Source organism: Miniopterus natalensis, chromosome 5 (genome assembly GCF_054644295.1).
Source record: "Miniopterus natalensis isolate mMinNat1 chromosome 5, mMinNat1.hap1, whole genome shotgun sequence".
NCBI lineage: Eukaryota > Metazoa > Chordata > Mammalia > Chiroptera > Miniopteridae > Miniopterus > Miniopterus natalensis.
This window is the reverse complement of record NC_142085.1, coordinates 83,201,862-83,223,385: the sequence shown is the minus strand read 5'-3', so window position 1 is coordinate 83,223,385 and position 21,524 is coordinate 83,201,862. Positions and strand designations below refer to the sequence as shown.

General features: G+C 40.0%; 1 protein-coding gene across 2 annotated transcripts in view; it reads right to left on the bottom strand.

Annotated features, from left to right (window-relative positions):
- The window catches only part of DCPH1 (damage control phosphatase 1), a 94,631-nt gene extending 73,133 nt beyond the window's left edge, over positions 1-21,498 (bottom strand). Inside the window, exons 1-5 of one of the 2 annotated variants that reach the window (XM_087817693.1) lie at positions 21,348-21,469; positions 19,029-19,134; positions 18,333-18,577; positions 13,101-13,266; positions 8,089-10,000 (exon numbers count right to left, since the gene is read on the bottom strand). In XM_087817693.1, coding sequence (XP_087673819.1) covers positions 9,233-10,000; positions 13,101-13,266; positions 18,333-18,577; positions 19,029-19,134; positions 21,348-21,388 — 1,326 coding nt within the window. In that variant the 5' untranslated portion in view covers positions 21,389-21,469 and the 3' untranslated portion in view covers positions 8,089-9,232. Of the gene's footprint in view, positions 1-8,088; positions 10,001-13,100; positions 13,267-18,332; positions 18,578-19,028; positions 19,135-21,347 lie in introns of those variants that run through there. The other variant, XM_087817692.1, reaches the window with a different exon arrangement.
- Between the last annotated feature and the right edge of the window lie 26 nt (positions 21,499-21,524).

Sequence of the window (21,524 nt, the reverse complement as noted above, 5' to 3'; positions counted from 1 at the left end):
TTCACCTCCTTTCTTAAAGTCTCTATTACATTCTCCACACTGCAAGTCTTCTGCAACAGAGCTAAAACACTGAGCTTTCTGAAACCTGACTTTTACCACTTCGCCCTAGGAACGTTCAATGGCTCCCTGTCATCTATAGCAGTGGTTTTCAAGCCTTTCTCCTTTTAAAGCCAATGAATCTTTGTTCAATTGGAGTCTTTTTCTGGAGCCCAGTATGCAGAATAGACCACTCTGGAGATTCCCCTGGTCCACCTAGTTGATTATGAGTGGGGTGCTACAGTCCCACTAAAGTGCCTCCCCAAACCCTCGAAGTACCTCCACAGAACCTCCAAGAGCTCAGAGAAGCACAGATTGAGAGCAAGTGGCCAATAGCACAAAGTCTAACTTTTCAGAGAGATATTTCTGATCTGAGAGATCTTACCATTTGTCCTAAACAATCTGTGGGACCACAGAAAGGGCAGAAGACTTGGAAGCCTTTGAGTTCAGGCTCCAATCTGGCCACTTACCAGCTGTGTGGACCTTGTTGAACCTCTCTTGCCCCATAGATCAAGTTACAATAAAAATAACCTATCTCATAGGCTCTTGTGATGGCATAGGATGTGAATTTTTTTGAAAAGTATAAAGTGCTTTGCAAAATGTATGATAATTATTATTATTATGGAAGGCAGTGTAGGTGCGGCAAACACTGAAGGTTTGGGCCCTTCTGACCTGCCATTTGCTACCGACTGGCAAGTTTCTTATTCTCTATGAAAATAAGTAAAATGTGTAAAATGGAGCAAGTATAGCATCATCTCTGGACATGGAAACCTCCAGAGGGAGACAAGGGCTTCCATAAGCCCTTTTGTAAGATTGGAAAGGGAGTGGTACCAATATGGGGAAGGATGCTCACCAGAGAGGGTGGCTGAGCCAGGACAAACCAAAGGGAAAATCACTTTCATGCAGTCACTCAACAGTGTCGGCCTGGAGTCCTGTTGCTTAGCCAGGTGCCTCAATATAACACAGTATTCCTCCATCCCAGGGAAGATTCCTGTCATGGGGTCTGCGGTCCATAATGTGGAAACTTATTCAACTCTTTTAAATGAAAATAAATTTTATCCTTTGGTTCTTATTTACCAATATATTTAATTGTATCCTAATGATTTCTCTTACAGAACCCATTTAAAATTTCCGAAATGGAGGAGGTGGGGTGGTAGGAGAGGGTATAGAGGGGATAAACGGTGCTGGAAGGAGACTTGACTTGGGGTGGTGAACACACAGCACAGGATACAGATGATGCATTATACAACTGTACACCTGCAACCTATATAATTTTATTAACCCATGTCATCCCAATAAATTCAATAAAAAAGAAAAATAAATAGAATGAAATAAAATGGTTACACTTGCAAATGCACTTAGTCGTGTTCAATGGGTACTATCGACCTGTCCGGTGGGGAGGTAGGAGTCACCATCGTATGCATCAGAGTGACAAGGGAAATCAGCCCATCTTTCAATGAGTTCAACAGAGATTACATGGAGAAAAACTAGAGGTTTCTATGAAGAAAAAATGACATACACAAAGTAGAAAGAAGGAAGTAGAATTTTCCACGGAGGCAAAATGCCAACTTTTGTGCCAAGAGAGTAAATAGGATTGCCTGTCTTTGTGCATGGCAAAAAAAACACAGACAATTAGATCATGAAATCAGAGACAGAGCTAAAAGTGAGTTCAGTGCTTACATATAAGGAAGTTAAGTAGCAGAATAATGGAACACTTAGCTAAAAATCACATAGGTAATTGGTAATAGAGCTGGCACTGGAATTCAGATTCCTTGCCCATGTTACCGACTCTTTGAACAAGAACCTACCTCAATAATGGACAGTAACTGATGGGTCTTCTCTAAGATCACCATTATTAGGGTTTCAGCAGCTCAAATCACATTCCATTTGGGAACTGACAAGAAAGGAAATAGAAATATAGGATTAAGGCATACTTCTTACAGATTAATATAAAATTGCTCTACATTTCATTTTAAATGACTTATCGGTAATGCTATCAAAGATTGGGCAAGAAGGGGAATCATTTATATGAACAGATTTTGGATTTCACCAAGATAGGAAAACAATTTTTGGTTGGAAGAATGGGCCAGCTCATTCTCGTCAAATCACTTCCATCTGTTCTCAAGAATAATTTCCCTTCAAAATAACTACCCACTGTTTTTCAGCTGGTTGGTGGCATGAAATATAAGAGGCATCCTCTCATTACTGGGCTTGCCGATGCTCAGCCCTCTACATCAAAGTGTTTGCAGAAGACGTCCTTTCTCAATGTGGTGTTCAGCCTACTGTAAAATTCCATGAATTCATGTGTGCCTCATGATACAAAGTATAGTGATACAGGACAACAATCTATTCTCACGCAGCCCGTTCTAAATCATTTTAAAACGTAGAATTGATATTTAGCTCTTTTTTTTCCCCTTCGATTGAGACTTCAACAGAACATTAACTCATAATATGGTTTATCATCCACATAATCTGATGGCTCATATTTTCATTGATAGAATATGTACTCGTTTTAAATAATTTAATTTCATGGTTACAATTATGCTAATGACATAGTAACTTCAAATAAAAGCCATAACTTGAGTTTTGGAGTCCAGCAGATAGAAGTTTCCGTTTTGGCTCTGTCATTGACTAGTTGAGTGGCCATGTGTTACTTGAAATCACCGAGACTTGGTGCTTTTATATGTTTAATGGAATAAAACAATTTGCTTCCAGGATTCTCATGAGGTTATTACGCCACATTATGAGTAAAACACTTAATACTGTGCCTGGAACACAGTCCTCTATAAATGGTACCCATTCTGATTAGACTACATTTGCATATGTTTGACACTCGCTGATTGTTAATTATCGTAAAAACTGAGAATATATGGGAAAGACATTTTTGTTGAATTTTTTACCTTCTTGCTTTATATTTTAAACAGCTCTTTTCTGATTTCTGATTTTTAGGATCTTTAAAATATTTTAAGGTAAGAAAAAGCATTCCACTATTTCATCTTTTCACTAAGAAAGAGAAGCTCCTAATGATCCGGGGAAGGATGACTCAGTCCATGTGCATGTGTGATGGCCTTTATTTCTTTGAAGGGCCCCTGGAAGGCACCAAGATGGACAGCAGAGGGTTAGTATTAAGTGAAGCTTGAGATGAGGAGAGAAAATACAGTAAAATGTGTCTCCTCTTTGCTGCAAGAAAATTAAAAATAAACCTACCTTGCCTTCCACCAACTTTGTGCAAAGAAAAGAAGGGACATGGTAAGAAAAGGGGAAAAAGAAGAGCAGGGTTCTTAACCAGCTTTTGTGCCACAAACTTCCAAAAAAGGCATCTAAATTTTTGACACAGTGATAGAACAGCATTTCAAGATAGCTTGTACAATTGTTACACAGTATGAAAAGATCTGCGGCCCTGGCCAGTGTGGCTCAGTGGATAGAGCTTCGGCCCGAGGACCAAAGGGTCCCGGGTTTGATTCCCGGTCAAGGACACATACCTGGGTTGCAGGTTTGATCCCCGGCCTGGGTCGGGGCACGTGCGGGAGGCAGCCAATCAATGTGTCTCTCCCTCCCTTCCACACTCTCTGAAAAGCAATGGAAAAATATCCTCGGGTGAGAATTAAAGAAACACCTGTGGTTTCTACAGGTGCTGAAGGTCCAGGCACAGTTAATACTGCTGAGGTTCATGGCCCATATTAAAAACTGAAGGACATGCTAAATTGCAATTCTATACTCATAAAATAAACATGACTTTTTCCCCAGCAAGTTTGCAGACCACCTGGATTCTATCTGCTGACTGCCTTGGTCACCAGGAGAATCTCTGTGTTGGAGACACACCAAGTTCAACTTGTATCTTAAATGTAAGACAGAATTGGGGTATTCGTTCCTTTACATATTTTCAATCATGGTGAAAATTAATTTGCTGTATTAAAATTTACAAAATAAGGAAACAAATATAGTATTGCTCCTTTCCTTCAAGCAAAGGTTGAGCAAATGGAAAGAAATCATTTTTATTTTCTTGCGAAGATTCTTCTTGTGTGACTTCTCTATGTTGTTAAAACACTATTTCCCCTCCCACTTTTCCTGCATTCTAATTTTGCTTTCAGACTCCTGTATTTTGATGTACTTCTATGATAAACCACTGTAATATTTTGTTGTGTTATACGCATACATGGAAGTTCAGCCAAGAAAGGAATGAGAACACAGTTTTATTGTCCTGGACCCGTGTCGCCATGGTAGATGCCAGAACCCTCACTCCAGTGTAATGATTTTACAGTCAAAACCACAGGAATGCGTGCAGTCAACAATGAAAATTATACTCGGCCAGCTTTTCTTGCTGAAATCTCTGTACTAAATAGCACAGAAGAAAAATCTAGCCGCTTTATTACGCTAAAGGATCTCCCCCTTGTGCCTAAACTTCGTATTGAATTCAAGCAGGACTGAACGTCATCAGCATGGTCTCCAGTATGAGTTTTTTAAGTAAGGAGAAAAGCAACGTCCCTTCTTATGTAAAGCAATTCCTCAATATTGAGAGTTCGGGGCTATGAGCCTAATACAAACACTTTCCAGGAGCACTAGAGTGATTGAGTGGCTTCGAATAGTTCACAGTCACCGAAGACCTGCAGATCTTAATGGGCACCAAGCTGCCTGAAGATGCTCATTTCAGCTGCTTCTATATCAGCAACAATTTTGAACACTACCTAGCAAAAGAAAATATGACCATTTTTAAAATCACATTTTTGAACAATGCCTAACAAGTGGAGAGCTGATCTCAGTGTTGAAGGAATAAAGCTGTATTGAAAGGTGCGCGCCTTTACTGAAAACGCCCGGTTACGACCTGCATCTGTCACTCACCCGGTGCTAACGGGCCAGCCGGCGGGCCTTCCGGCTGACCCGCTTCATCTTCCCGGCTCGGTTCAGCAGCAGCACCTCGGAGGTTCAAGTTACTCCAGATGCTGGAAGCCGTCACCTATCAGTCCTCCACTGAGCACCCCTGCGGTCAATATGACGTGTGGGGCAAATACGCGAAGACACAGTCGGTGGTTGGCCCCCCAAATGTATGACTAACGGGGATCAACACTTTAGAAACGGCTTCTGTAAGAACCGATTTTCCCTCGGACTTCCTAAAAGATCTGAAAGTGGGGTGAATAGTAAATGAACTGACAGGGGGCAATGTGAGCCACCGAAGAGCGGGAGGCAGGCGGCCAGGGAGTGGCGGCCTCTGGTGGGGGCTCAGTCCCGCCGGCTGCTGCACTGGAGCAGGCCTCCTGCCTGGAGCTCACCAGGGGAAGATGGGGTGACACTCGCAGGTGGCCACTAGAGGATGCCAGAACGCTGCTGCGCTCAGCTCCCCTCGCTCCCTAGAGAAACCCTGGTCTGAGGCTGAATGCAGTTCACTTTGACCAGAAATAACTTCTTTTCCAGTAAAATTGTGAGAATGTGCCTTAGGTCACACAGTTAACAGGAAACCAGGGATTTATGACCATTACTGAGTCCCAGGTCACACTGCTATCCAAGGGGAAAAAAAAAAAAAAGCCACTTCTAGCCCTCCAGCAGGAGCTAATTAGTAAACCAGAAAAAAATTACAAAATTAAAATGACAACGAAAACAGAAACCGACTAGACAAAAACTTTAGGAGTTGAAAACATACTTCAGAATTAAAAACAAAATTTTCAACAGTATGATCCTGCTTTTTTTCTTAGAAATGTAAAAAATATGTGTATGCATGGAGGAGAACTTAGAAATACATGTATCGAAATTTTAACAGGGGCATTTGCAGGTGGCAGGATTATGTTCATTTTCCGTTTGTTTTTTTTTTCTCTCTACATTCTCTACATTGTTTTATTCATTCTCTACAATTTCAAGATGTCCCTTACTGCTTACTGTGTCAGACAGGACAGCAGCACTTTACCTAGGTAATAAGACAAGCACGCGTCCAAGCATTCGGCCTCCCTGACCCTCACCCCCGTCCAGCACAGGGGGAGAGAGTCGAGACAAAAGAAACACTCTGCAGAGGCAGAACAAGGCTCAGTGGGGTCAGGGCAGAGAGAGCTGACAGGAAAATGGGTGGGACAGGGGATTTTAATTATTCTAATTCTGAATTGTGTTTTCAATCCACTCTAGGAATTTCAGAAAATGTAAGTAAAGGGTTTGAGCTATGTTGAAATTGCCTTTTGCGAAGGTTATTTCTTTTATAGAAACGACCTGAGGTTGAGCACAGGTTTTGGTTTTATAAAGGTTCAAAAGCATTATTGCATTTTATCCAACACAAAATACTGCCTCAATTTATTTTTTTTTAAGCCGAATTATCCCTACAAATTTTGTCCATCTGCTGTTGGATCAAAAAGCAGCATAAACCACAATCCTCCATTTAATTATTTACCTGCCCTTCATCCACATTTCCATCATAACATACCTAAGATAACTGAATCTGTGTCATGATAAAAATGTATTGCATGAAATTTATGAGCTGCTTTATCCAGAAATTACTTCATACTTAACCAAGTATGGTATCAGCAGTTTAAACAACTTCAGATGCTGTTTTGGGAAAGATCCCAAGATCACTCAGCTCTTCAATGGAGAACCCACCCCTGGCTAACTCCAGAGCCTCAGCTTTCCCCACCATGCTACTCTGTACCTATGTGAGACATACACAGGCCAAATTTGCTGGAATGGAAACAAGTGGGGGGGTGGGAGATGGCTGTAGGCAGAGCCCTGTCCATTGGGTGCCTCGGTTCCTCACTTCAGTGGCTCTTAGGGATATTAAGAAGCAGTTCAAAAATCAATGTTTTGCAACAACAAAAAAACATAAAGAAAACATCAAAATCTAAATCACATCAAGAATGTGAAGAGACAAATTACAGAATGGGAGAAAACATTTGCAAATTATATCTGATCAGACTTGTATGCAGTAAACCCTTAAAAATCAATAAAAAAGATAATGTAACTTTAAATAGGCAAAGGAATTAAAGGCATTTCTCAAAAAAAGACATACAAATGGCCAATAAACACATGAAAGTGTGCACGTCGTTACTCATTAGTGACATGGCTAAAATAAATGGACAGTAACAAGCATTGACAAGGGTGTGGAAAAATCGGAGCCCTCATACATGGCTGGTGGGAATGTAAAATGTTGCACTTTTGAAGTTCGGCATTTCCTCAAAGCATTAAACACAGCTTTCACTCCTAGGTATATTCTCAAGATAACTGAAAAATGTACTAAAAAAACACAAAAAAAACTTGTACATTAATGGTCCTAACAGCATTATTCATCCAAAAGCCGAAAATGACTCAAATGTCCATTCACTGATGAATGGATAAATACAATACATCCACATGTGGTATATCCATACAATGGAATATTATGCGGCAACAAAAAAGAATGTAGTACTGATGCATACTTCAACTGATGAACCTTGAAAAGAAGCCAGTCACAAAAGACCAAATATTTTATGATTCACATATGAAATGTCCAAATAGGAAAATCCAGAGGCAGAGCAGCAAGTAGATTACTTTCTCAGCCAAGTGCTGAGAGGGGGATGGGGAATGACTATCAATAGGTACACGGTTTTTTTCAGGGGTGATGTAAATGTTCTGAAATTAGGTTTTGGTAATGGATGCACAACCCTGTGAATATACTAAAATGCTGTATTCTTAAAGTCTATGAATTGTATGTGACTCATATCTCAAGAAAGGTTGGCTTAAAAAAGTCAACTGGTGAAACTACAGGAGGCCCTCCCTCCTGCTAAGCATTTTCTTAGATGCCACCTTGACTTCCTCCTCCACGGGGTGCCTTTCTTGCTTCCTCGCTCTCTCTCTTTTAGGAGGGGTGAACTATTTCCTCAGACATCCTAAGTTCATGTTCTTGATAAAACATGATAAAAACAGAAAAAATCCAGTGCTTTGGAAAATGTAACATATTATACTACAGCTCACACCGTAGCTATGACATCAACACTACCACTGTGCTCTAACTTATGTCAAGTGTCTACAATAATTATAATACTCTCGATATTTGAGTAACTTAATGTTTACAGCAGGAACACGTGTAGATAAGGAGTCAACTCAAAGTGCAGCTTTATACAAACATTCTACAAACAAATGTTAAACACATAAAGGCAACACTGTAACTTCATTTAATGATATACTTTAAGAACTGCTTTGACAACATCTATAATACACATTATGAGTTTCTTCATTATATACAACTCATCTTAAATCTTCCCTTCTTAACTTTCCCCCACTGGGAAATAAAACCAATTTGACTCTCAGAACAATTCATTTTATTATTCATGCACAAGAAAACATTTCCAGGTTTATTTCCAATTTCAGTTTCAAAACAAACTGACCTGAAACTTATTGTTTTTAATATCTGGCAATCACCAATAAATGTGTGAGAATATAAAAAAATGAATCAACTCATTGGTAGTACTCCCAATTCAATGCACAAGAATCTTTTCTATCTAAAGCATTTTTTAAAACTGCCGAGCAATCTAAAATGTTCATTTAAAACGTGTTAAAATACATTTCAGTTGATCATAAATAGAATGTAAAAGGTATTACATTTTTCTTCAAATACCATTTATTTCATTTTGCTCAATTTTGTGGTCTCTACCATCCATTCCAATCAAAATGCAAATGCAGGCAAATAAAACAGGCTACTGAAATGAAATAAAATTTAAGAACAAAATTATAATTAACTTATGAGGTAAGCTTTACTTTCATGTGCTCAAATATCACAGTTGTGAGAAATGCCTCTTTACAAAGCACATTTAAGATGTGTATTTTCACAGAGCCCTCATTTCTAGAGCCCCAAATCAAGTTAAATAAAATTCCATGCTTCCCAGGATATTAAATACCATGCAGCATAAAAGTAAAAAAAAGTTAACTTATTCACTTATATTTTGCTTTCTGCCCAATTAAAAATAGGCTCATGAAAACCACTTGAAGTATGCATTTAACCTGAAATAAGTTACTAAGATTCCAACATAAATGTAAATACCTGTAACTAGCTTAACCCATCTCTCCCCAAAACAATGGATGGGGCAAAATGTTCAAAGGAAAAGGCATCCAGAGTATGTAACTGAGCACCGAGAAGCCAAGCTTCTCAGAGCTAACACAAAGCAGTCAAGAACTAAATTCACACACCACTTTTCTGAGGATGAAATGTGCCTGTCAGATCTTTCTCCAAACTCAGAGTTCCTAGCCCAAGTCAAAGTGGACTATCAAACTGAAATACTCCATATTTCCCAATGGTCAGCCAGTTGGGCTCGGAAGCTGTCAGCTGTTCACCTTGCCCAGGCTGCAGACCAACCTGAACCTCAGCTTTTAATGTTCGTATGCTGCAGAGAGGGGCAGGATGGAAGCCATTCAAAGCCTGGTGGAATGGAACGGTAAACTCCCACTTCCTGTCACCTGTCAACTTCCTATAATTCAAATCACCCTTGAATAAAATTAAATGTGCCTTTTGTAGTTCAGCATATAAGTCAGGAGCAACCTGAGACATTGCATGGAATTCATGAGGCAGTGTCCAAAATATATGATCGTGGTAAACCCATCTGCCCATTTTAACATAGTTTTCCCAGTCATTCCCACACTTGGATACTAACTTATGATTAGAATGTTTTACTTGTTCAATTAACCAGTTAAAATCATGTATAGTAGTATCAGAAACAAACCATGGAATCATTTTTCCATAAAAATGGATCTCAGTAGCCAGTTTAGAAGACAACAAGAAGTCTGCTAATGTTAAATCTGTAACAAGTTCAAACCCAGAATTATCCAGAACAATATCCACTCTAATAGTAGATACTTTTTCTCTTGTTTTCTTGAGATTGCTAAGCAGTGACCAAAGACGTTCCATGTCGTTCACTAAAATGAAAGGCTTTAGGTCTTCCAAAGAATGTATTATATTGGTCTTCTGGGAACTGGTTTCCCCACCTGATAGAGACAGATCGCACTTATTTCCCCACAGTGAAATCTGAAAAAAAGGTGCAAACATTTACCTTCTTTTGAATACAAACAAACGCTAACATGTAATATGTGGGGGGAAGGGTTGTAGAAGTATTCATGAAGTTCATTTCTACATAACTCTTAATATAAAATGCCCATCAAATCCACTTTGTCTAATAATGCAAAGACTATGTTTACATGATGTTGTATTAAAAAGGCAAAACAGCCGTGGCCCGTGTGGCTCAGTGCTTGAGCGCTGTCCCATAAACCAAAAGGTCACAGATTCGATTGCAGGTCAGGGCACATGCCTGGGCCTCGGGCTCGATCCCCAGTGCAGGGCCTGTGGGAGGCAGCTGATCAATGTTTCTCTCTCACATTGATGTTTTTCTCTCTCCCTTTCCCTTCCTTTCTCTGTAAAATCAATAGAAAAACATTTTTTTAAAGGGAAAACAATGAAATTTTTAACTGGTCAGTATGTAGTGAACTTTAAAAAATTGGTTTGATTTTAACGACCATATCACTTAATCAGAATGAGTTTTTCATCTTGCAGATAAAAGCACATGATCCGATGCTGTAAAAAGAAGCTACAAAGTTTACTTTATAATTCAGTGACAAGAGAAAAATAAAAGTGCCTCCCAGCCCCCAGGCCCCCAAAAAACTGCTCAATTTCTTTTAGTAAATCCCAATTTCTCTGGGGTTTCTCTCACTTGTAAAATAAAGAAATTGGACAAGGTGATGTCTAAAGACCCTTCCAACTCTAATAATCTCCTATTCTACTATAAATTGAAACAATACTCAAGCTTATTTTGTAGGAAATGGCATATAACCCTATTTTTTTAAAGCTATAACTGAAAGTACATGTTTAGGAGTGCAGGCTCTGGAATCAGACAGACCTGGGTTCAAATTCCTGCATTTCCAATTAATGACCATTGGTACATTACATGATCTCTAAGGTTCACGTTATGCAACTGAAAAGTGAGATAATAATAGTACTTACCTCATAGAGTCATTGTAAGAATTGACATAACGGGTGTAAGTAATGTATCCAATAGACGGCATACAGAAGTACTCAGTAAATATTAGCCAAAACAGACTCTTCTTACATGATTCAAAATAAGAGGGAAATGCATGTACCAGCCAAAAGTATTATTTTTAAAAGAAGGATTAAATGAATTTTTTTTGAAGTGCAAGTCCAAGTCTGATAAAGAAGCATCTGCTGGTGTGGACGGCGGCCCTCCCCAGCAGAGGTCGGGGTCTCTGTTGGCCGCCTGCATATTTCCAGTCTGTAATCAAGTCTATATTGATTTGTGTCCTTAATTAATTATCTATAGTCCCTCAAGACTACAAGTTCTATGACAGCAAGGACCGGTCTGTTTTTCTCACCATCACGTCTGGCATCAGGAATAGTGTTTGACAGAGCAGATTACGAACTGTTTGTAAGGATGGGGGAGAGTTTTATGGTTTTAGGAACAGATCAATAGTCCCACAAACTGAAATAGCCTGGAGCTCTTTGTAGGAGGTTAACCTGCTGGTCACCATGAACACTGCCAGGGGGCAATTTTGGCCTCCTTTACTGGAGAGCGGAACAGCAACTTGGGGTAGCTGGCCGAAGTAGGTGACAGAAAGTAGGCTGGTGCTCCTCCTCACAACACCTTATACTTACAGGACAAGGAACATGTTATAAGCACAGACTGAAAGAATGGGCACACCATGGGTAACGAGTAACATGCTGCTTTTCTTTTCTTTATTCTAAGCTAAGCATAAATAATAGTTCAGAAGGGAAAAAATAACTGGATTTTTTAGTTAACAATACCCTGACACCTTTTCTTCCAAATTCAAAATAAGCTCTTCCCTCTTAATCACTTAGCTCACTCTGCTTGCCCTAAGTTCCATCAGGACTTTTGCCACGTCTCACAACCTGTCTGGAGCCTCTACTTTCAAAGTATATCCAGGATCTTGAGATTTTTAACACCTCTTATGCTACCAACTTGGTCCAGTCATCCCTCACCTGAGTCATTTTAATGACAGGTCTCCCAAGTTCTACCCCGAGCCCCTTTGTTCTGTTTTCAGAAGTAACCCTTGAAATAAGTCATTTAATGTTAATTCCCTGATCCAAACCCTCTAATAGCTTCCCATTTCATTTTAGGAATTAAACCCAAGTCCTTACCTTTGCTTACTTTGCCTTCTGTGGCCCTTCTAGCCCCTCCTCTACCTCTCTCATTTCCTACAGAATCCCCTCCCGGGTTCTCACATGCCTAGCAGGCTCTGACCTCAGGCCCTCAGCAGGAATGCTCCACCCCAGGCATGCCTGTGACCTGCTTCTCCAGCAGCTTCAGGTCTTCCCCAAGTCACCGTCTTGGCAGGCTCTTCCCTGGCAGCCCTACTTAATGTTGCCTCCCTCCCCCAACATTCCCCAGCCCCCTTCCCTGCTTTATTTCTCTTAACATTTCCTAACATCTCTTTCTGGAAATGTTTCTAATTCTTCCTAGGAAGTCAGGACTGGGGTACTACTGTGTACAACACATTTTCAAAGAGTTTCGAATCTAGTAATTTAAATGTGAAGATGTTTTGAATGAGAATTTAAAACTAAGCTTATACAAGCTCAATGAAGAAATGTAATGAGACCATATTAAACAGGACGCTGTTTCTACCTGATGAAGACAACGTGTTCTGTGTTCCAGCTGTGAGCTATACTCACGCGAATGAATCCGGTTTCTCACATCAAATTATGAGGTACACAATACCATCCTCACTTAACAGATGTGGAAACTAAAGCTTAGAGAAATTAAGTAACTTGCTCAGGTCCAACCACAAATAGGCAACAAAGCCGGCACTCAAGCCCAAGTCAGGCTGGGCCAACCAAATGACTGTGAAGTCCTCTCTCAAAAATAACAGAAGCTAGGAAGCCACTAAAACCACCTCCAGGTGGAGTAGAAGAAATTTCAAAATGCATTTTTGAGATTAAATGGATCTTCACCTCTTGAATGACACCACTACTAAAATGGTAAATGATCAATGATAACTAAAATGACAACGTGTAGACATGCTTTGTTGTTAAATGTGTACCAGTCTGTTTTTTAACTGTTTAAATCAACAAAGATACTCAGGAGATTAATTATCACATTTACCTGAAGAAGTTTAAAAAACTCATTTTTCAGCTGACTTTCATCTAGGTCTTCAATCGTTATTATCAACTCTTGCAGGTGAACACATAAAGCCTCGATAAATTCCAGCGACTCAAAGAAGTTTTGTTCTTTCGATTCTTTAAACACATCAAAGTCATCGATTGGTGGACTAAAGTAAGAGAAAAACATAAGCAAAACATTTATGTAACTCTGTACTTTTTCCACACATTTGGGTAATTGCAATTCTTTAAAGAAAAGAGAATGGTAGCCTTCAGTCTCAAAAACTACTGGTAATAGACGTTAGATATAACATGGATCGAGTTACACAAAAATAACAATCAAAGCACACAAAATCCCCCAAACTTATTTTTTTTGTTTTGTTTGTTTTTAAATCCTCACCCAGAGATATTTTGTCCACTGCTTTTCAGAGAGAGTGGAAGGGGGAGAGAGCAAGAGGGAGAAACATCAATATAAGAGAGACGCACACATTGATTGGTTGCCTCCGGCACAGACCCCAACCAGGGCCAGGGTCAAGCCTGCAACCAAGGTACATGCCCTTGGCTGGAATCGAATCTGGGACCCTTCAGTCTGCAGGCCAAAGCCCTAACCACTGAGCAAAACCACACAGGGCCCCCAAACTTAGTTTAATTAACTGTCAGAGGTTCCCTAATCAGTCCTGTCCAGTTTGGTCAGTGGTTAGAGCATCGGCCCTCAGACTGAAGGGTCCTGGGTTCGATTCTGACCAAGGGCACATACCTCGGTTGCAGGCTCTGTCCCACATGGGGTGAGAGAGGGAGGCAATCAATGTGTCTCTCTCACGATGATGTTTCTCTTTCTCTCCCTTCCACTCTCTCTTAAAAGCAATGGAAAAAATATCTTCAGCTGAAGATTCAAAAAAAAAAGTTCCCTAATCAAATATTTTACTAGAAGTATTAAATAATTAGTGACCATATTCATGACTGTACCCTATAGGGTTTCCAGGGCACAAGCAGGAAGAGAAATAAAATTTCAAGAGACTGGTCGGTGTGGCTCAGTGGTTGTGCATCGACCTATGAACCTGGAGGTCACAGTTCGATTTCTGGACAGGGCACATGCCCAGGTTTGGGGCTCGATCCCCAGTAGGGGGCGTGTAGGAGGTAGGAGGCAGCTGATTGATGACTCTCATCATTGATGTTTCTCTCTCCCCCTCTCCCTTCCTCTCTCTGAAATCAATACAAGAAAACTTTTTTTTTTTTTTTTTAATTTCAAGACAACTGCTTCAGTTTACCATTTTTGGGGGTGCTCAACGTGGCCAGGTCCCAAGTAACAAACTTATGGATAAAAACAGAATATCTGAATATAATGTGGTAATCACTAAGAGTCAAACATAGAAGCATTATGGGAACCCAATGACTACCTGAAATAAATCAGATACTGCTAATGTAAATTTTATTATAATGACCAATTTTGATCATTTATGTATAGGTTTTTTACTTATTTTTTTGGCAATTACTCCTCCCAAGTTGATTATGACCATGACTGCAGCTTCATGCTATCAATGAGAGATCAAATAATATTAATACTGACCCACAAAAAACCTAACTAAGAAGGTATAAATACTAACGGGACAGCCTTTACAGAATCAACTATGAAAGACATTCAGATCAGCTGATCTTCTAACTTAGCCACTTCGGTCACGAGTCCTCCAGCTTAGGGTGAAAACAGCATGACTGAGCTCACGGGGCGTATTAAAAACAAAGACATACCAGACGGTACAGATGCAAACGCTGCTGCCCCTCCGGCAGCCAGTCCCCGGGGGCACCCTCAGTGCAGGGATGCTGCCACTGCTCAAGGCCCTCTAGGAACTGTCTTCAGAACCTGCGGCACGTCATTAAACGTCCTGCCAGCCACTGCACATCTTCATCCTTTGGAGTTAATTTCCTTTTGGAAACAGCCAAAGGTCACTCAGAGCATTTCAGTAGCACGAGGTGTGTAAATCAAATGGAGTAAAACACTTTTGGTCAAAAATGAGGAGCGACTGAGAAATAATGAGACTAACGTTCTTTCTGAGGCTGTACACTGGCTCTGAAGGAAGTTCCAAAGAATGCGAAGGCACTGTGAGCGATGGCAGCACTGCTGGAATAAATCCGTCTCTCGAGGCAACTTAAAAGCATAGGCTCAAGTGCTGGGGTCAGCAAACTACAGCCTTCAGACCCATCTGGCCCGCCACCTGTTCTGTATGACCTGCAAGCTAAGAATGGTTTTACATATTTGGAAGAATATGTTGTGATACACGAAATTAAAATTTCAGCGTCCATGAATGAAGTTTAACTGGAACACAGCCACGCTCATTTGTTTATGTGGAGTCTGGGGCTGCTCTGCACTGCAGGACAGAGCTGAGTAGCTTCAACACAGACCATGGCCTGAAATATTACTATATGGCCCTTCACAGAAAAAACTTGCCAACCCTTGTTCTAGTGTTTTATTAACAAATCATTCATTAGTTTTAAGTCACACCTAGTGTTAAGAATGAGTCTTATGTCTTGAATTTAAGAGAGTAAACTCACCTAACTATGAATGATTTCTGATTTTTAAATGTTTGCTAACTTAGACTCTATTAAAGCTGTGTATGTGCATACACTATGACCGGGTGGCTCACTCCTAGGTACATACCCAGCAGAAATACACACGTATGTTCATCAAAACATGTGTTTCAATGTTTATAGCAGCACTCTTCATAATTACCCCAAACTAGAAACTACTCAAATACCCGTCAACAACAGAATAGCTAAATAGTGTGACATACTCATATTGCAGGACTATATAGCAATGAAAACAAATGATCTACAATTATATCAAACAATATAGATGAATCTCACCAACATAATGCTGAGTGAAAGAAATCAGACACAAACTAAATCCCATGTAATTTCATTTAAATGAAATTTTAAAACAGGCAAAACTAGCACACATCAGGGTAGTGGTTATCCATGAGGGGCCATGATGGACAGTGACTGGACAGGGACCCAAGGGGAGCTCCTGGGGTCCTAGTAAGTGTTTGCATCTTGATCTGGACGCTAGGGGCTAGAGCACATCCTGGTAAAGAATGTTGGACATGTAAGATGTGTGTGCTGTTCTGCATTTATATTATACTTTAATAAAAGCTTAAAAGTGTCTTCTATGTTCTCTGTACTTTCATTTTGCAGTTATATGAAGTATATTTACTTAACACATTTAAATTTCACATATGGCTACAACTTTGAATCTTTAGACTTGCAGACAATTCAACTATTTAACTATAATGAAAACCACAACATACACCTTGACAGAGGAAATTAGAAATATGTCTCTGTATAAGAGGCAAAGTCAGCATAAACATGTCGTAAAGCTAATGTGTGCTCTGGGACCCTACAAAAAAAACTTCTTTGGTCACTTTGGAGCTGTTAGGAGAAAAATCCCTCCTACAAGAACCCTGACAAATCAGACATCTGAAAACTACTTTGGGCTACTTCTGCTGTGGGACAGCTCCTCATTTCATGGTCATAAAATCTGAGTTCTGGTACCCTGCCATGCAAATCCCCAGACCTTCAGAGAGCTGCCATGGAGATCCCCGGAGGAGGGTTCCACAGCCCTGGCTGACTGGTCTCATTCCTGGAACTCAGCAAAATTTTAACAAGCTGTTCTCGCCCAGTGGACATCAATCCAGGCTGTGCAGAATCTCTGAGGTGTGGAAAGAAAAACTGATGCCCAGACCCTTCCACAAACAAATTAAATCATCAGTATTTCTTTTAATGTAGTGATTTCAAATTCTGTATGTAAATTAATTAATTAATTAATTAATAAAATCTCCCCAACTGGGTTATATGCAGTCATGTTTGTGAACTTCTGCCCTAGATTTGTTAATTCTCTGAACCTGATCCACCTCTAAAATCAAATTCAGAGACAGCATTCCCTTTGCCCTTCTAATTTCCACATTCCACTAAACCAAACTCCATTACCCAGTCTTTCAAACTTTCAGCATCTTTGGCTAATAAAGATATGTTTAAAAATTACGAAACCATCACTCAGAATTTTAGACTAACCCTAGTTCCTGACAGACATGAAAATGTACTACTTGGAAAAAGATAGTTTGATTAGGGTTCTAATCTAATTTGCACTGACCAAGCTCAAAGAGTGGGTTTACCATTTTACTAGCCATGTAACCCTGGGCAAGTTATTAACCTCTCTGAGCCTCAGTTTCCTCAACTGTAAAGTGGAAACCATAATAATACCTACGCTACACTGACCTGCGAAGTAACTGGCACGCAGATGTAGGACAGCATCTCTTGTCAGTTATAGCCTTTTGTTTGGGTGCCTTCTGTGTGCCAGGCAATGCACTAAATTTTTAATATATAAGTGTGTTTTGCTTTTAGAACAGAAGTCCTAAAACATACTTATTCAGCAAAAACAACAAATGATTATTTATAAAGATTATGACAGAAAAAGCTAATGAATAGACTATATTTATGCATGTTTCCCAAAGTTATTTTTTTATTTTACTTTTAGTGCTGGTTCAATTGATTGCTTTAAGTTATCCTATGCTATGTCTAGGAACGGATACCAAAGAATTCCTCTCAATCAGCAAACCTGTATGTTTGTAACCTGTGAGCTAAAGAATGATCCACATGACATTTTCTTCTGCTCTATAAGTCAGTCCTATATCAGAATTTTTTTAGGAAAAATTAAATTAGTATAGGAAAGTTTATAAAAAGTTATTAAGAACATTTTAACTTTCAGAATCTTTTTCTAAACTAGCCATTAAAAAAGGGAGGGGCTCAAGATTAAGATAGTGCATAAAGTAATGCAGGGATTCACTGTGCTGTTGATTCCTTATACAAATTCATTGACATATTATCTATTTTTATAAATAAAACATGCTTACTTTGTTCTGTCTTGATTTTTTTAAATAAATAAATAATTATTTCAAATTAACATTTTTCCCCTCAATAAGTACAATCTGTTTTACTCTAGAAGAAAAATCTTTATAAAAATGTTTAATTAGTTCCTACTTCACATATTCAATCTTATGTCTAGTCTGGGCAAATGGATTATAATTGCCAAGAATCTATTATAGTGTTAACATTTGCAGAATGTCCAGGAGTGCCACTGATAGCTACTGAACTAAATTCAGATTTCCACTGGTTTTTAAACTTATCATTTTATAATTTCAAAAAAGCATAAATTATCTTAACATTTATTTGATGGTTATATACTTACCTCTGGATAACAGCTTCGTGAATTCTACGGTACATGTAGCATTCTACAAACAGCCATGGTGAGTAGAACCATCTTGGTTTTCCACCGCTTTCATTTAAAAGACTCTGTTGATATTCTAGGTACTGATTCCATATGTCGGTATCAGCAAACTTCTCAACCAAGGGGATAATTGGCTTATCTGTTTGTGATTCATTCCGCAATTTAGAAAGCAGAGAAATAGCTTTCTTTTCAGCTTCTGTGCCTTCCTGAAGAAATATAAAAAAAATTTACATATATTAAAAAATATATGAATAATCTATGTGTAAATAATTAAATTTTATTATATATATACTTTATATATACTTTATATGTAAGTCTATATAAATGAATAATTCCTCTAGGGTAGAACATTTTTACAGACCTACATTTAAGAAGGAAAAAAATACTATATTACAAAGCCACATTTTCTGTCTTCACAAACTATTATAAAACATTTAAATTTAGAACTCTTAAGTTGAAAATCAAAGCACACACACAGATCTTATGATCAACATGATCCTGCCTTATCTAGCCTGCCTTTTTTTTCTTTTCATTTCATCTAATAACTAAAGTCTTTAGTTATCTTCAAATGGAATGAACTTTATCACAGTGGGGAAACTGCTTACTATGTTTCTATTAGATTTAAGAAAATAATTAAAGTTCAAATACATTTCATACCTCTCCATGTTTCTCAAAAAATTCACTTTTATGTCGATGCAGTGTATCAATAGCCTTGGTTAAGATCTGTGGTATTCTGTCTTTAATTGTAAGATATGCAAACGATCTAGAAAAGAAGAGTCACATACGTAGTGTATTACTTAGTAGCATTAAAACTAGGAGATTGGTCATCTTTCAGTTTCTGGATCAACTTATTTAAAATTCCTTTACATACAACCATTATAAAGAAAGCCAGCATTGTCTGGCTAATACTATATTAAGACATAAGGAAATGTGAAAACTTCTCCAGTGTGTCATCAAAGCTCAGCAGTCTTTGTGCCTCTAATCCCAGGTTCTCCCCTGGAGTCTGTTAAAGCATTCTCACCTTTCCCATTCTATTCCTTTTATTTTCCTTAATCAGAAACTAGTTTATCAATGTGATAGGACAGAAAAATAGCCCTAAAAATCAAACAGGCTCTCCTCCCACATCAATTACGAAGTGACATCACCTACTTAGATGAACCAGGCAGGGGATGTAAAACAGCTTGGAAGACAAAGATATTTATGACCCTGCTTCTTTCTTTTCTCTCTTAGCCAATTTTCATTCTTTTCAAAGGCTTTTCCTGCAGCCTTCCATCCCGTTGTTCCTAAACAAAATTAAGGCATGTTACCAGCTCACACTCCCAACCAAAAATATAGTGATTTTCCAGAAGTGGCAGAGAAAGCTGGCAATAAGGGAAAACTTGACTATACTTGCATTTAAAAAATCAAAGATAGTCTTGATTTTAGACATACAAAAACCAAGAATGACAGATTATCATTTTATATGTAATTAGTTTTTTTAAGGAAATACATGACTCAGAAAAGGCAGAGCTTTAGTAGTTGGTGAAATTCTGTGTTTTTAAATAGCACAAACTTAGCTGATCAATTCATTTATATCTTCTGATCATCTGAGACAAAGTGAAAACAAAGAAAGGTGACACAATAATTTTGTAAATATCTCTGTCCAATGACCTCATCTAACTTGAAGTTGGGATCATCACAGTTCTAAAAACTCAAATATCACCCAGGCTAGTGTGGCTCAGCTGGTCGGCCATCGCCCAGCTCCATCCCTGGTAGGGGGTGTGGAGGCAGCCAATGAATGATCAGTGTTTCCCTCGAAAAGGATGTTTCTCTTTCTCTAAAAATCAACTTTTAAATAAATAAACAAATAAACATAAAAACTCAAATATCTTACTGAAAATTTTAACCTACTGGGTTATATCCTGAGCAACTGAGGTTTCTTCCAGTGATAGCTACAACACTATAAATAGAAGAAAAAAACCCCACTCTGATTCTGTGGTACTCTGAGTAACATAAAGTGACTAGGTTTTAATCTGTGCAATAACTACTGTGATCAACCATCCAGCTTTTAAAAATCACTACTAATTCCTTGGAGGAAGAGAAGGCAGATTAAATGAATTGACACTTGAATTTTCCAAAGCAGCAGATACAAAAAGAAGTGACAGTCCTTTGCAGATTGTACTTAACTGCAAGCTATGTAGTTTTTCCAACTACCAAATTTCCTGGGAGGCCTGTGCTCTGGGGCAAGGTCCCCCCAGGTCAGGGCTGCGGTGAGGTCAAGGGCGCCCAGGGCTCCAACGTTAAGCAAGCGAACAGCTCCCTGTATTTGCAGACTGAGTGTCTGCTTTAATTTGGGGGCCGCTGCTACCTCTCAGGCCTCCATCGACTCCCAGTGAGGCCACTTTCTTACAAGAGTTCTTGTGTTTTGCAATATTCTGGCGTAAGGACAAACCTCAAAGATAAACTCGGCCATTCAATTTACACAAAAGGGTTTTTTTTTTTTACACGGTGGTCCACACCCTGCCCCCTCCCCCTCCCCCTCCCCCAGGGCGTTTCCTGAGCCACTGAAGCCCAGACAGGGGGCGGGGGGCACGGGAAACTCTGCAGGCCGTCAGTCGGGGATTAAAAGGCGGTGTCAGGTCACTCTAACGACCAGTGAACGGCCCAGAACAAATGAACAGAAGCCAGGAACACGCCCGAATGGCCACCGCAGGGCGCGCGGGCACGGACCGCAGCCCGGCTCCGAGCCCGCTCCCGACTAGGGACGAGGCCGCGAGCCGCGCCACGAGGAGGCTGCCGCGCCGGCCCCGACCCCGACCCCGGCCCCGGCCCGGAGCCGGGGGGCCGCCCGCGCCCTCAACTCGCGGCCGGCGGGGAGCGGGCGCCGCCCGCCGCGGTTCCGGCCGGTCACCCGCAGCCTCCCGGGAGGCCCGGCGCACGCACAAGCGGGGAGGAGGGAAGAGAGCGGCGGGGCCGGGCGAGCAAGGCGACACCAACCCTACGTCCCGTCCCGAGAGAGACGGCGGCGGCTCCGCCATCACCTGAGCGTTCCCCGCGCCAACGGCCAGGTCTCACCGGCCGCAGGAAGAGAGGCGGGTTCCAGCGCGCAGGAGGAGCCGAGGGAGGCGGGGACGCGTATTTAAAAAGACGCTTTTGAATGAAGAAACTTTATTG